General features: G+C 57.7%; 2 protein-coding genes across 3 annotated transcripts; one reads left to right on the top strand and one right to left on the bottom strand.

Moving 5' to 3' along the window:
* Positions 1–2,923: 2,923 nt before the first annotated feature.
* PIERCE1 (piercer of microtubule wall 1) lies at positions 2,924–9,257 on the bottom strand. 2 transcript variants are annotated; one of them, XM_010352197.3, is made up of 3 exons: positions 8,458–9,254; positions 7,362–7,440; positions 2,924–3,712 (listed from the first exon to the last, which is right to left on the bottom strand). In XM_010352197.3, the coding sequence occupies exons 1-3, from the start codon at positions 8,598–8,600 to the stop codon at positions 3,524–3,526; spliced, it is 411 nt and encodes a 136-aa protein (XP_010350499.1). In that variant the 5' UTR covers positions 8,601–9,254; the 3' UTR covers positions 2,924–3,523. The 2 variants fall into 2 exon arrangements, with proteins under 2 accessions (XP_010350499.1, XP_010350500.1); XM_010352198.3 differs by having other exon boundaries at positions 3,521–3,666; positions 8,458–9,257.
* A 696-nt stretch (positions 9,258–9,953) lies between these two features.
* On the top strand, positions 9,954–13,387 carry MRPS2 (mitochondrial ribosomal protein S2). Its single transcript, XM_039461499.2, has 4 exons — positions 9,954–10,019; positions 10,179–10,304; positions 10,829–10,958; positions 12,289–13,387. Exons 1-4 carry the CDS (start codon positions 9,977–9,979, stop codon positions 12,878–12,880), a joined length of 891 nt encoding a protein of 296 aa, XP_039317433.1. The 5' UTR covers positions 9,954–9,976; the 3' UTR covers positions 12,881–13,387.
* The last annotated feature ends 2,212 nt before the right edge of the window (positions 13,388–15,599 follow it).

Genomic DNA, 15,599 nt, shown 5'->3' with positions numbered 1-15,599 from the left:
TTAATTATTAGCACCTTATCTGCTCACATAACATGTAAAAGGCATTGCCCCCTGGATCCCCCCTCCCTCAAAATTAATGAAAAGATCTGTTTAAAGGGGGGTTGGGAACAGCACCGAACCCCCAGTCCATACCCACAAGTCACAACCAGGGTTATTCCAAGGCATGGCTGTTGGGGAGGGTGGGGAACATATCACTTAATTTGCAAAATTTTTGAGCCTTCTGGTATTTTATGTACTAAATGTAGAAGATTTTTTTTTTCCCATTGTCAAGATATTTTACTATGTAGTAGAAACCATTCTAATATTGACTGTCATTGAAAGATAAAGGGTTACTGATGAAAAATACAGAAATATAAATGAAAATGTATGTTCAAGAAGTGGCTGCTTTCAGACCAACCCAGCAGCAACATTCAGTGATTAGTAAAGTGACGTGAAACTTACTTTTCTTTTCTTTCTTTCTTTCTTTCTTTTTTATTTTTTTTGGAGACAGGGTCTCACTCTGTTGCCCAGGCTGGAGTGCACTGGTGCAGTCTTGGCTCACTGCAGCCTCCACTCCCCAAGTTCAAGCAATTCTCCTGCCTCAGCCTCCCAAGTAGCTGGGATTACTGGTGCACACCACCATTCCCAGCTAATTTTTGTATTTTTAGCAGACATGGGTTTTGCCACGTTGGCCAGGATGGTCTTTAAACATTTGGCCTCAGATGATCCGCCTGCCTCAGCCCTCAAAAGTACTGGGATTATGGGTGTGAGCCACCGTGCCCAGCCTCCCCTTTTAATTTCTGAGTGAAATAAAAAGGCTAAACAAAGTGAAGACGGCTCCACGGAGTGCAAAGAGAGGGTTTCAGAAACGGCTGTGTCCTTTTTCATCCAAATATCTCTGCAAACTGATGTGTTAGCCCATGTTTCCTGTAATTCTGAGATTTCGAAAGAACACCAAACGTCAGGAGAAGGGTGGGTGTCCTTTTCATTTTGCAACCCCCTGTTCTGGACGCTTGAATCCCAAACAGAAAACACACCCGTTTAGCATTTAGTTGGATCAGTGGACTTGTCTTTCTCTGCATGTGAAAATTTCAGTTTGGGAGTCTGTTCCAAAGATGACGGTCTCCAGATCTGTGATCCCTGGAGTTCCTGTATGACTCGCAAACACCTGGTAGGTTAGGACTGAATCTGCGGCTCTGGTGCCGATGGCCTCATGCCTCCAGGGTGTCTCCAAGGTGGGCTTGAGCAAGGCCTGCTCACAGCACTTCCTTGAGGTTCTGTTTCCCATCTGAGAGGGAGGCAGTGGTGAGACCTGCCCCAGGGGTGAGGACTGGGCAGGGTGATGGTGCCAAAGCCCTTAGAACCCCTTGAGACACCAAGAAACAAAGTGGCAGGCACATGCCCAGACTGGGGCACGGGAAATAGGCATGTTCACAATTCGGAGGTATTGGGGTTTTCCAGCTTTCCGGGCGTTTACTCTATTTAGAATACATGAATGGAGCCTAACTTTGCATCAGCTCATTAGCAGCAGTACAGAAACAACATTTTATTAGACATGACCAATCAAAGCACTCGGCGCCCACTTGAGGTGCCAGAATGGCACCCCTGAAGCCCACAGGAGGGAGGCACCTGTTGCTGCTGGTTGATACTCCCTGTCTGGGCCCCGGTGGCACCTCTGCCTAGAATCGGGGGTGTCACCGAGTTCAGTGGTTTCATCAGGTGTGACTCTGCCCGGATGAAGCGGTCTGGCTACAGCACGGCAGGTGTTCAGCAGTTCTGGGTTGGCGGGAAAGAAACCCAGTCATTTGATGGCTTTATCTTACCCTGGGGTTGCTAAACTGCTTTTCAAAACCATCTGCGGTGGAAGGAATGCATTCTTATTTTTTTTCTGAGACAGAATCTTGCTCTGTCACCCAGGCTGGAGTGCAATGGCATGATCTTGGCTCACTGCAACCTCTGCCTCCCAAGTTCAAGCAATTCTCCTGCCTCAGCCTCCCGAGTAGCCGGAACTATAGGCAGGCACCACCACACTTGGCTAATTTTTATATTTTTAGTAGAGACAGCTTTTCACCATGTTGACCAGGCTCCTGACCTCGGGGGATCTGCCCACCTCAGCCTCCCAAAGTGCTGGGATTACAGGTGTGAGCCACCGTGCCTGGCCAGGAATGTATTCTTTTCAGCATGTTGAGAAACCTGATTGATAAGGCATACTTTTTTTATCTTAATAGAAGCTAAACACAGATAGGTAACTGGTATTCTGGTTTTATTAACCAATGACTGCAAAAACATTTTCGGTTTGATGCCTGGAGTCTCTGCGGGTTTTCTAGCTCAGAAGAAAGATACTGTATAAATCCTGGCTTTAGGGCCAATTCTGTATATTTTTTTAATTAAATATATTGATTTTTTCTGGAAAGCATTTTTATCCCAAATTGGATATTAATACTGTTGCCAAAATGTTTACTTATATGTATTAACATGTCATTTATATGAAGAAATAAGCATTCACGATATTTCACTTCTTCCCTAACTCGTGAGTAGAATCCCTGCAGATAGGAATCTCCATAAACAAGGTATCATTGATGCCATGGAAGAGGGGTTCCTTCTTTCTAGTTTCAATACTTTCTAACTTTCCTGTAAGAACAAATCTTGCTCTCACAGAGGAAAAGAAAAATCCATGTCATAGACAAAATGTTTTGATTGGAGACCTTGTATAGTAAATGTGGATTTATGACAACACAGAGATAAAAATCCACTTAATGTAGCTATTACCCCACCTTAGCAAAATACAAGTAATTCCCTGCCTGCTTCTTTTTTTTTACTTTTTATTGGCATTTAAACATAGAGGACACCCATGTCTGCATCGGCCCCTTCAACAATGAAGGGCATTCCCCAGCCTTCTCTCGTCCCCTGCCCTGCCCCTTGCCTGTGGCTGGAGGACTTTCCCCCGCAACCCCGTGTTCCCCGAGTCATCTCAGACGGTAACCCCCCGCTGCCTGTTCAGCCTCGACTTGGCTGCCGAGGTGTCTGCTCCTCGTCCTGCCCAGCGCCTGGCCCTTGCCCACATTTCAGTGGGGCATTGCGTGTCCTCGTGGGAGCCCCAAGGTGCCGGTGCGGATCTCAGCCAGGGTGCTGGGTGCCCCAGGATAGGAGGTGCGCTCCGTAACTGGTCTTGTGCGTAGCAATGGCTCCCAAATAAAGGCCCCGGGCGGAGTTAGCCGCCAGCATTTCTGATGCTCAGGCCAGGATTCCACCCCGGGATGCCCACAGCCCCACTCCGCCGTGACAAATGTCAGACGAGACGGGAGCTCAGGATGTGACAACGGTTTTAATGCGAAGTCAACCATGAGCATCTTTCCCGTGTACTTATTAGACCTGAAACAGCAAGACTTCACAGCCCCGTTTGTATATTTTTCTACTCCGTGGAAAAACGAATATTTTCAGGGAAGGCGGTGCGGTCTGTGCTGTCACAACTGGGTGCATGGGGGACAATGATTTTTCTGGAGGCCCCTGGGGTCAGAGGACCCTGAATGGGGTTTCCAGCCCCTCAATCGCAGATGGACGGCCTGCTGCTGTTGTAACTGGGGTGGAAGTTGAGCCGGTCACAGGGAGTGATGTAGTTATCGGGGCCAGTCACGATGCTCTTCTCCATGTAAACATTGAATGTGTTGTTCCGGAACATTCCACCCGCTGCAAGTTGTTGGGAAAATTTATCTGAATTTGGATAAAACACTTTCTAGAAGAGATAAAGGAACATGAATTAATAATGCATGATACTCTTGAGCAATCCGTTGAATATTTTTGGAAGAAAAATAAAAATTCATAAGAAAATGCAGAGAAGCCAGAGGGGGCAGTTTTTACCCTCTTCTTTGAGGGTGCCCACCCCATGCCCCCCCAACACACCCAGTCTTGCTTCCCATTTACGGGCATCCGAATCCAGACCTGATGTGTGGCACTTGCTGCTAACACTGTCCCTTGCACTATTCTAAGGACAGAAGGATAAGCTTTGGGGCCACCTATGTGACACCTCTACCTCCAGATGTGGCTGTGAGCATCGCCGTAGGGTCAGGCCTGGAGTTGCCCCCAGGTCTGCTTTTCCTCACTGCACTACTCTGGGAAAGCCGCCAGCCCTCTCTGAACTCCAGTTTTCTCTTCGACGGAAGAGAAGTGATATCCAGGTCAGTGGGTCTCAACCTGTGAATCAGAACCATCTGTAAAGCTTTAACGAAGACACCACCACCCATACCCCGCCAGCACAGTGATCTGGGGCAGGTTGCCCTGTGGAGGTTGAGAAGGGGTATGGCGAGGCCACCCACATGGGCGGGCACCCCTGGTAGGAGTTATTCTACCAAGACAGCATCATTAGTTGACCTTGGCATTCGTGATGCCAGTGGCCTGGACCTCTGCCAAAATTTTACCCTCTATGGGTGACCTGGGTGATTCTATCACACGTCACCTGATGTCTCATCTCCTCAGCAAGAAGCAAGTGAAAAGAGAAAACTTTTTGGTTTTGAGAAGTTTTAGATCTACAGAAAAATAGAGCAGAAAGTACAGAGAGTTCCCAACCAACCTCCCTCGGCACAGACAGTTCCCGGTTATTAGGTTATTACAATGTTGCACTGGCAGCGCACTTGCTACAGTGGAGCCAGTGTGGACACTTTCCTAGTCACTAAGTCCACATTGTGCCCTGGGACAAACGACCTGGAATTCCATTAAAAAAAAAAAAAAAAAAAAAAGGTGCACTGAAGGGAATTCCTCTCCTTGGTACTGCAGGGGTGTAGTACCAAGGCGTGTGGTACCAATTTGCTCTTGTCACCCAGGCTGGCATGCAACGGTGCTATCTCGGCTCACTGTAACCTCCGCCTCTGAGTTCAAGCGATTCTCCTGCCTCAGCCTCCCAAGTGGCTGGGATTACAGGCGCCCACCACTATGCCCAGCTAATTTTTGTATTTTTAGTAGACATGGGGTTTCCTCATGTTGGCCAGGCTGGTCTTGAACTCCTGACCTCAGGTGATCCTGGGATCACAGGCATAAGCCGCTGTGCCCGGCTCTTCAGTGCACTTTTTAATGCAAGCATTTGTATTCTGTTCCCACATGGGAGGTAAACAGCTTCTCTGGCATCCACCCTTGGTCACGAAACTGGAACACAGACTCCAGATGCAGCAGGTGGATAAGAAGCAGGAAGACCTCCCTTGAAACCTGTCAGAGTCCCTCATGCCTCCTGTGCCATCGCCTGGCCATGTCAGTGACATGAAGGCTCCTACCATTTATAATAGGGACACGTTTTCAATGGCCTTTTATAAAACCTAAAACATCTGGAACCATATGAGTGAGTGTGCTGGTCTTGCTTGTTTGTTTTCGGTGACAGGGTCTGGCTCTGTCACCCAGAGTGGAATGCAATGGCACAATCACGGCTCACTGCAGCCTCAACCTCCTGGGCTCAAGCAATCCTCCCACCTCAGCCTCCTGAATAGCTGGGACTACAGGTGCATGCCACCACACCCAGCTGATTATTTTATTTTATTTTTGTAGGGATGGGATCTCACTACATTGCCCAGGCTGGTCTTGAACTCCTAGCCTCAAGTGATCCTCTCACCTCAGCCTCCCAAAGTGCTGGGATTACAGGTGTGAGGCACCCTGCCCAGCTGTGTCTGGTCTTTTTCATAGAAATACCTGATCTCCAGGGAAAACTCAGGGTCGTTTGACTCTGGGAGAGTGATTCTCAAATGCTTCAGCAGTGTTAGATAGTAATCTCCTTCTCACAAGAGCTCACGCAACACAACTAAATAAGAATTCACCAGACCTTTCAACGATGAATGTTTTGACAAAGAAAAAATGCCCCACAACATTCTCACCCCAAAATGGCTGTCCCAGTATCCCAGGTCCCTTTGTCCATTCACCTGTACCTGCGGGAGGCTTGTTGCGGGGAGGTTCTAGGAGGGCCTGAGGTCAAGTTCAAAAGGCGTTCGGCTTCCCCAAAGGCCCAGAAGCTCCGGTGCCCACCAATACGCCTTGCCTCCCACAGCCTATGCCGTCGGCCTGTACTGCCTCTTAACGTCACAAGTTAACATCTCATAAGTAAAATCCCAGAAAGAAAAAAACCCTGCATTGATTCGCCTCAGAACTGACCGCTGTAAGCTGCAGGAGGTGGTTGTGTGTATGTGTGACTGCTGTGCGTGTGGGGGGTGTCTGGGGACAGTGATGTCAGCATGTGTGTGTGACTGCTGTGCGTGTGGGGGGTGTCCGGGGACAGTGATGTCAGCATGTGTGTGTGACTGTTGTGCGTGTGGTGGGTATCTGGGGACAGTGATGTCAGCATGTGTGTGTGACTGCTATGCGTGTGGGAGGTGTCTGGGGACAGTGATGTCAGCATGTGTGTGTGACTGCTGTGCGTGTGGTGGGTGTCCGGGGACAGTGATGTCAGCATGTGTGTGTGACTGCTGTGCGTGTGGTGTCTGGGACAGTGATGTCAGCGTGTGTGTGTGACTGCTGTGCATGTGGTGGCTGTCTGGGGACAGTGATGTCAGCATGTGTGTGTGACTGCTGTGCGTGTGGGGGGTGTCCGGGGACAGTGATGTCAGCATGTGTGCGTGACTGCTGTGCGTGTGGTGGGTGTCCGGGGACAGAGTGATGTCAGCGTGTATGTGTGACTGCTGTGTGTGTGGTGGGTGTCTGGGACAGTGATGTCAGCATGTGTGTGTGACTGCTATGCGTCTGGTGGGTGTCCGGGGACAGTGATGTCAGCATGTGTGTGTGACTGCTATGCATGTGGTGGGTGTAAGGAGACAGAGTGATGTCAGCGTGTATGTGTGACTGCTGTGTGTGTGGTGGGTGTCTGGGACAGTGATGTCAGCATGTGTGTGTGACTGCTATGCGTCTGGTGGGTGTCCGGGGACAGTGATGTCAGCATGTGTGTGTGACTGTTGTGCGTGTGGTGGGTATCTGGGGACAGTGATGTCAGCATATGTGTGTGACTGCTATGCGTGTGGGAAGTGTCTGGGGACAGTGATGTCAGCATGTGTGTGTGACTGCTGTGTGTGTGGTGGGTGTCCGGGGACAGTGATGTCAGCATGTGTGTGTGACTGCTGTGCGTGTGGTGAGTGTAAGGGGACAGAGTGATGTCAGCACGTCCATATGCACTTTCCTCCTCTTTTAAAAACTCCACTCCCAAATGCATTCACTCACTGAGTTCCACACTACCCTCTCCCAAACGATTTGAGGAACCTCTCTCCTCCCCATTTGTCGTGCCGGAACTTTGGGGTCCTCCCCGGTACACCCAACAATAGGTCTCACTGTTGACCTATTGAGAACCCCAGGTTTTTAGCCTCTTCTTTGAGGCTGCCCACCCCCTGGCCCCCCCACGCCCGGTCTTGCTTCCCACTTACGGGCATCTCGTGCACGGTGGGGGCTCTGCTCCCGTAAGCCTGGTTACTGGTCCTGTACACTGAGACAGGCTTCTGGGTGCTGGTGGATGAGAAACACTCTATTTTCATTCATTCAATCTAATTCTATCCAAGCCACAGCCTTGTATTGTTGGAGACACTCCACTAGAAATGCCCCCAGGAAAAGAGCCATGTGCCTGGGCTGGCGATGGCAGCCTCAAAGGCAGCCTCCGGGAGTGCCTGGCTGACGGTCCTGGTTGGCCCGGCCTCCCTGGCCATCTCTGCTCACCACTGTCCCTGCTCTTTCAAGGCAGGCCAAAGCCCTGAAGAGCAGGCAGCTGGCAGGTGCTGACCCCCCAGCCCTGGCAGGGCCTTGGCACACGTTGCCATTTCTGGGTAACTTAGTCACTTTGTCAGGAGTGGAGGCATGGCCTCCAGATCCAGCCACCCAGAGGGTCCCTCTGCCTCTGAACCCCCACCCTTGCTGAGGCCATGCTTCTACCAGTACCACTGCCCCTACCTGTCAGGGACAGGCTACTGAGAGGCCGCAGGAGCGCACCGTGGCTCCACTTTATACCCCTAGATCTTGTCCAGACTGTTCTTCCTACATCCCTGTCATCTCTCTGGGAGAACAAGGATACAACAGACCCTGCCCTAGAGGACTGTTGAGGGACCAAATGCAGGGACACGGCCGCACGCCTTCACCTGCCTGTCGGAATTCAGAGTTCCTTAGGACTTCTTAATCTGCACAGCCCTGTGGCAGCTCACAGCTGCTGAGTCCACAGCAAGACAATGGAGGTGCTGCTGTGCTCACCCCTGCAGCGGAGTTTCAGGGTAGAGGAGAGGAGACTCACCCGACACAAAACCCGGAGCTGAGACCAAAGCTGGGCTTTCTTATCACCCCACGGCCCCGCCCCGCCTGACCCCATGCCCACGTCCTCATATGAGGCTCTAGGGAGCACTTCCGCAGCTCACTGGTGGGCCCCGATGACAACTCGCTCCTCTTGACTTCTGTAGCTAGGACCTTGGGGGTCTGGCGGGGTCTCTCAAACCTGGATATGGAGCAGTGGACACCAGGACCAGGCTCCGGCTTCCTCACCTGTAGCCCCGGAACCACCCCGGGTTGTTGAACCGGCCCGGCAGGTCCGCGCTCACGCGGTAGTAGTCGCTGGTCCTCTCCGGAGGGGCCGTGGCCTTGGGCTCCACAGGCTCCTCGCACGATCTGGGGCTTTCCTCTGCCATTGCGCCTCCCGCGGGAAGCTGGACTCGGCGGCGTCCTGTTGCCTAGCGACGGCCAGGTCACGTGATGGAGGCGCGAGTGGCGAAGCCTTAAAGGCGCCGCGCGTGGACCGGGCTCCTCCGCGAGCGAGTCCCCAGGGACCAGGAAGGTCGGGACGGCCAGGGATTCCCTGCTGGAACCGTCTTGTGGGGTAGCCCTAGGCCTCCAGGCGCCCGCGGGGGCACCGGGGCACCCCAGCATCGGGGCGTGGGCTCCCGGGGGAAAAGAACTCCAGGGCCCGGCCCCCCGCCAGCCAGGTGACGGGGTTTAAGCGCTGCGGATTCACTCGGCAGGCAACGATTGGACGCTCGCTGTCGAGTGTCCTCCACGGATGCCATGTCCCCAGCACCCCGAGTCTAAATTGAGACCCGAGATCTTGCTGACTCTATGCGATCCTCCTACGCCAAATATCGTTTAAATATTAAAAACAACTTTGAAGAGTCAGAGGTTGCGCGGGACATGGTTCACAGCTCACGTGGCGGGAGGCGAAGGTCCCCATCGCCCAGCGGGTGCCCCTAAGGGTCAGAGGCCTCCCGGGACAGCCCGGCACATTAGTAGAGCGGGGCAAGCTGCAGGACGAGCAACGTGCCCCACTCCCCGCCAGAGACTCTGGAGCCAGGGACCCCGGGTCCTGCTCCGTCGCCTGCCCCGCCCCCGCCTCCTTCGCCGCCCCCATCCCCGCCCCCACGTCTGCTTCGCCCCGCCCCCTTGCCTGCTCCGCCCCGCCTCCGTCCCCGCCCCCTCGTCTGCTCCGCTCCGCCTCCGTCCCCGCCCCCTCGTCTGCTCCAATCCGCCCCCGTCCCCGCCCCTCACCTGCTACGCTCCCGCCCTGTCCCCGCCCCCTCGTCTGCTCCGCTCCGCCCCATCCCAGCCCCCTCGTCTGCTCCGCTCCATCTCCGTCCCCGCCCCCTCACCTGCTCCGCTCCGCCTCCGTCCCCGCCCCCTCATCTGCTCCGCCCCCGCCCCGTCCTCGCCCCCTCGTCTGCTCCGCTCCGCCTCCGTCCCCGCCCCTCATCTGCTCCGCTCCCGCCCCGTCCCCGCCCCCTCGCCTGCTCCGCTCCGCCTCCGTCCCTGCCCCTCATCTGCTCCGCCCCCGCCCCCTCGTCTGCTCCGCTCCGCCTCCGTCCCCGCCCCTCATCTGCTCCGCCCCCTCCCCGTCCCCGCCCCCTCGTCTGCCCCGCCCCCGCAGGGAGGTCCCTGCCGCCTGGGGACAGCGCCATGGCTCCTCCGGGCCTGCAGATGGCGCTGCGGCCCCGCGCGGACAGTGGCGGGAGGGAAGGCCGCTCGGCCGGGCCCGGAGAGACGCCCCGCCCCGCCCCGCCCCGCCCGCGTCTACGCCATGGCGCCTTCCCCAGCAGCGCTGCCTCGAATCCTCTACGCGGGTGAGCGCGCGCCTGCCGGACTCTCGGGAGGAGGATGCGGAGGGCGCGCGGGAACCTGAGGGGGCGGCCGGGACCCGGGGCGGGCGAGGGGACCCGTGGGTAGGGGCGGGCACGGTGCAGCCGGGGCGCGGCGCCAGGACCTCTGTCTGCCTCCCGCAGGCGCCCGGGCCCCGTCGCGCTGGCTGGGCCTCCTCGGGAAGGCGACCCCAGGGCCTGCTTGGCCGAGCTGCAGGACGCTTGGAAGCGCGGCGGCCCCCGCGATCGGCGAGCCCGAGGACGGCAGCGGTAACACTGGGCGCCCCGCCGAGTCGGGTGGGAGCGAGGACAGGCCCCCTGGTCGGCGGCGAACCCTGCGGGGGTGTCGCTGGCCCGCCGAGGCTGGGAGCCCCAGGCTCGCCCAGGCGGACCCAAGGGACCCGGGGGTCCCCGACTCGGAGTCTGCCCGCCTTGCTGGACTCTTGATGGGACTTTCTGGCTGGGCACCTGAGACCCCAAGGCTGGGAGGTGCCAGAAAGACCTGAGAAACCCTCTGGGCCCCTCTTTTTCTTCTGTATTTTCAAGTAAGACCAAGGTTACGGGGTTGACCGGGTTCACCCAGGAGCAGGGTCGGGACCAGAACCCCGCTCCAGCCCTCCGTTTCCGGGAAAGGTCCCTGTGTTTCCAGGTCTCTCCTGGGGCTGCTGGACTCCCGGCTCCCCACCGCGGTGTCACAGGAGGCACGTGGAAGCAGGGGCGGGCGGGAACTGCACCCTGCTTGTCTCTGCTGCAACCGCTGGGAGACAAAGCCCGCCTCTTCCTCCCTGCCATAGATTTGCAGGACAAGATTCTGAACGAGCCCCTCAAGCACTCTGACTTCTTCAATGTCAAGGAACTGTTTTCCGTGAGAAGCCTCTTCGATGCCCGAGTACACCTGGGACACAAAGCTGGCTGTCGGCACAGGTAGGTCACGCCCCTGCCTGAACCCGTGCTGGTTCCCAGGACGGCTGGGACCTGGGGCCCGCCTTGGGTCTGGAGCCACTTTCGAACGGGCCTGTGCCAGTTTTAGGTGATTACAGCTCCTTCCTCCTCCACATGGGAACTCGGAGCCTCACAGAGAAGCAGCAGTTTACTCTGGCGCTTGGCTGGGGCGCTTGTGTGCCTGCGCATGGGGGTCACAGCCCTTAGTGGGGCAGGCCTGCTGGGGGCAGAACTTGTGAGATCGGCCCCCACTGGATCGGGCAGGGCTTTCTGGGCGGTGGGGAGCAGGAATGACTGGTCCTGTGTTCTCACATGGTCATTTTGACTGCTGTGGGGAGAGTGAATGGGAGGGGCAGGTGGGAGGCCAAGGAGGAAGTGGGGGGCGCGTCCAGGATGAGGGTGATGGGGCTCAAATTCCAGTAGCAGAATTGCTGCCGCAGCAAGGCAAACATGATGCTGCTGGGCAGAGCCCGTGGGCCTTGAGCTGGGGCCAGAGGAGGCTGTGGCCGGAGGGGGCTGGGGCCAGAGGAATCAGACATCTGCCCTTTGGTCACAGCCTGGTGCTGGTTACTGAGATGGTGAAAACCAGGGGACAGCTGTGGTCCTCACAGGCTTGCTACCTATGAGCGGTGAACCCTTTGCTGCCCCAGTGGCGAGGTCACACGGGTACCAGGAGGATTGGCCTGGGCTCAGGGAGCCATCGGCATTGGGGGCTGGGGGGTGTTTCCAGAGCACTGGGAAAGGAGATTGGAGGTGGATCCCTGGGTGGTGCAGTGCTTGGAGTGAGTGAAGAGGGATGGCCAGGCCTGGGGGGGATGTGGTTCTCTGTTGATGCTGCTGAGAAGTGAATTTGAGGGCGTGACTTTGGGAAGATGGAGGTTGCCAGTGCCTTGATGGGCAGGGTAGCTTGACAGAAAGGGACAGAACCCGGTCGGAGTAGACTGGAGGAGAGGACCCGGGAACCGCAAATGTAGATGACTCGCCTGCCCTGCGCTGAGAGGCAGGGGTTGTCTCCCAGCCCCGCTGTTCCTCAGCCCAGCTCCGCAGGGGTCAGTGCCCTGGATCAGCGTTCCTACCAGGCCGGACTACTCCCACCCTTTTGGCCCAGAGCTGAGGCATGCAGAGGGGTGGCTTGGACGAGGTCTTCACTGCTGTCTGTCCACATGGGGAGCGGTGCACATTGTGCCTCCCAGCCCCTAGTGCCCTACAGAGGAGCCTGGGAGTCCCTGGTGGGCGTCTGTGCTCCAGCAAGGGGCCAGTGGAGGTGGCCTGTGACCTCTCATCCCTCTTTCCTTGACCGGCTCTCCGGCAGGTTTATGGAGCCGTACATCTTTGGGTGCCGCCTGGACCAGGACATCATCGACTTGGAACAGACGGCCACGCACCTCCAGCTGGCCCTGAACTTCACCGCCCACATGGCCTACCGCAAGGGCATCATCCTGTTCATAAGCCGCAACCGGCAGTTCTCCTACCTGATTGAGAACCTGGCCCGCGACTGCGGTGAGTACGCCCACACTCGCTACTTCACGGGCGGCCTGCTGACCAATGCGCCCCTGCTCTTCGGCCCCGGGGTCCGCCTGCCCGACCTCATCATCTTCCTGCACACGCTCAACAACGTCTTTGAGCCCCACATAGCTGTGAGAGACGCAGCCAAGATGAACATCCCCACCGTGGGCATCGTGGACACCAACTGCAACCCCTGCCTGGTCACCTACCCCGTCCCTGGCAACGACGACTCGCCGCCGGCCGTCCACCTCTACTGCAGGCTCTTCCGGACTGCCATCACCCGGGCCAAGGAGAAGCGGCGGCAGGTCGAGGCCCTGTACCGCCTGCAGGGCCAGAAGGAGTCCGGAGCCCAGGGCCCAGCCCACCCTCCCGGGGCCGACGCAAACCGCTCCCTGTGATGTCCACCCTCCTCCTCTCTAAGCAAACCGCGGCCCAGCCTGTCCGAGCTGAGCCCCTTCCCCAGCCCTGGGTCAGCGGCATCCTTTGTCCTACGTGTGACTTAGTAGATGTCACGGTGCAGACCTCCACCGTCCCACCGCAGAACCAGGGGCTGAGCAGACCGACGTTGCCGTCTGCATCTGCTTTATGGGGAACAGAGCAGAGGGTGAACGACATGCCAGGCGGCCCCTGGCTGCAGTTAGGACTGGAGCCTGCCGCCTCCAGGGCTGCTGCGGTCCCTGCAACCCGAGCAGCCCTCCCTCACCCTGACCGTGACCTTCGTCAGGAAGGTGTGGTTTTTCTTCTCAGTCTCAGTGCTTTCAGGTGGGCTGCTTTCTTGTCTGCCTGGTTCCAGGGGCTGTTTCGGAATGAGACGCTGCAGGCAAGCTCCCAGCTGGGTTGGTGGGACAGCCAGGCCAAGCAGATGACCTGATTCCGGCAAAAATAAAACTCAGATTTGGGCAAAATGCGTCTTGGAGCTTGGGGTTCCGCCTGGAGTGGCGCGCTCTCGTCCGTGTGGTGTGGCTTCTCAGGCGCACACTGGGGCCCCAGTGATGCGAGATGGGACGGACACTGTGCGTGAGGGGCGTTAGTGAGGTCAGCGGAGGTGCCAGCTGCCACCGGAGGGCGCCGTCGTCCGCGGTGGAGCTCCTGACAAGCCCACAGCCCGGCCAGCCTCATTCATCAGAGCAGGCTTGGTGTGGACCCAGCTTCAGGAAAGACAGGCACTTGCTGACAGGGACGCTTAACACCCCCCACCCCCAGTAGGGACACAGCTGTGTTTCTGGGATAAGCTGCGGCCGCCTCTCTCAGCCCCGGCCCCTGCTGCCTGGACGTAAGCCGAGCGTGCACCTGACCACCCCGAGGAGCCATCTCTGGGCAGAGTCAGGTCTGGCGCCCGGGAAGGGCGAGGCCTGCCCTGCAGGAGCAGCTCAGGGCGGTGGAGGCTGGGGTCCAGTGTCCTTCCCTGCCCCTTCAGGGTTAGGCTGGCGAGGGGTTCATGGTGGGGGTCCCCAGGGGCGTCACGCGTTTGTGGTGTGGTGGGACAGGGAGCTGAGCTTCAGGTTCTCTGGCCAGCATGGCTGTCATTTGTAAACCCAGAGTCTGGAGATGCAGGTGTAAAAAGGCAGGTGAAGCCCCTCCAGGGCCCCCCAGAATCCCTCCCGGTGTGCAGGCAAGATCCCCTGAGCTGGGCCTCCTACCCCACAGAGCTGGTGAGTCAGCTGCGGGGAGCCAGGGCCCTGGAGATGAGGCGGCAGTATGAAATATGGCCAGTGACGGTGGGGGGCTTCCAGGAGGTGCTCCTGGAGATGGGAATGGGCCTCCCCAGGGGAGGCCTTTGTAGCGGAGATCTAGGTCAGCCCCTAGGAGCTGGCAAGGCAAGGCCCTCCCCTGCAGAGCCATTAGGGAGGGGGTTGCAGGTCGCCCCAGGGATTAGACCTCAGGAGACAGTGGGCACAAACACAGGAGGGGTGGGGGCAGTCTCTTTACTGGTCTTTCATTTTGAGGCCGGATGGAGGGCAGCGGCCCAGGGAGTGCTGTGGCTAACCCTAAGAGCCTGGGAAGAGTGGTGGGGGTGAGCTGGCCCGGGCAGCCTCCCTGGGTCCCCACCAGTCCTGCTTACCTTGCGCCTATGGCCTGTCTGGCTCCTGCTGGCCCCTGTACCAGGCACAGGCTGGTGAGGACCTGCCGAGGAGCTCTGGGTGGGTGATTGCTGAGTTCCAGGGCAGGAGGGGCCCTGGCCGAGGGGATGACCCATTGGATAAGCGGGCACCAGTGACCATAAGGAGCAGGGAGGGACAGGCAGGGAGCAACGCAGAGGCTGTGGGGGCCATGCTGGGACAGGCAGGGCAGGCCTGAAGGTCGCCTCCACAATGGAGAGAGCCAGCTTCCAGGATTCAGAGGGGCTCTGGGTGAAACAAGGTTGAGGGCTGAGGGCATGGGTCTCACCCCATCCTCGACTGACAGGAGAGGCCTTCCAGGTTTTCCACCCTGGAGATGAACCCCAGGAGCCCGCAGAAGAGGCCAAAGGAGATGGTGGGATTGCCTGAGGCTGAGGGGGTGGGCAGGGGAGCTGTCCCGGGTGTGGGGAGAAGGGCCCCCAGCCCTTTATTCCCATGGCCACAGTGCCTGCAGGCCCATTAGAAGTGGCCTTCTCAGGACTGGCAGGGCTGTGCCTGGACCAGCTGGTATCCCAGACGCTGAGGAAGACCAGATGCAGCCACGAGAGGACGGGCCTGGTGGAGGCTGCTCAGGGCAGCGTGGGTGGGGAGAGCCAGGGAGCCCTTCCAGCCCTGCCGAGGCTGGGCCACTCCCACTGACATCTGGAGGACCCCCATTTGCCTGGAGGAGCTCAGGGCAGCCCGCCGTCAGCACAGGCCAGGCTTCCACTCTGATCCCTCACACTGCTCCCCGGGTGTGTTGGAGGGGTCTGTAGGGGAGGGCCTGCCCTGGGCAGGAGCAGGGTGTTGAGGCAGGAGCCTGGGGGCCCATGAGGATCCAGGCCAGCTGGGTGGGACAGGGACTCTGGGTGATGCCCTCGGCTGACATGGGCCCTAACCCTCGAAATGGATCTCACATCATCCTGGCTGGAGGTCTGCGCAGACACGGGTCTGTGGCTGATCCGGGGAGTGGAAGGTCAGGTGGGTGGAAGTGACGAGGGCTGGGCCCAGCTCTCAT

This window comes from Saimiri boliviensis, chromosome 2 (assembly GCF_048565385.1).
Source record: "Saimiri boliviensis isolate mSaiBol1 chromosome 2, mSaiBol1.pri, whole genome shotgun sequence".
Lineage (NCBI taxonomy): Eukaryota > Metazoa > Chordata > Mammalia > Primates > Cebidae > Saimiri > Saimiri boliviensis.
The sequence above is the reverse complement of the archived record's forward strand: the minus strand, read 5'-3'. Positions and strand labels throughout refer to the sequence as shown.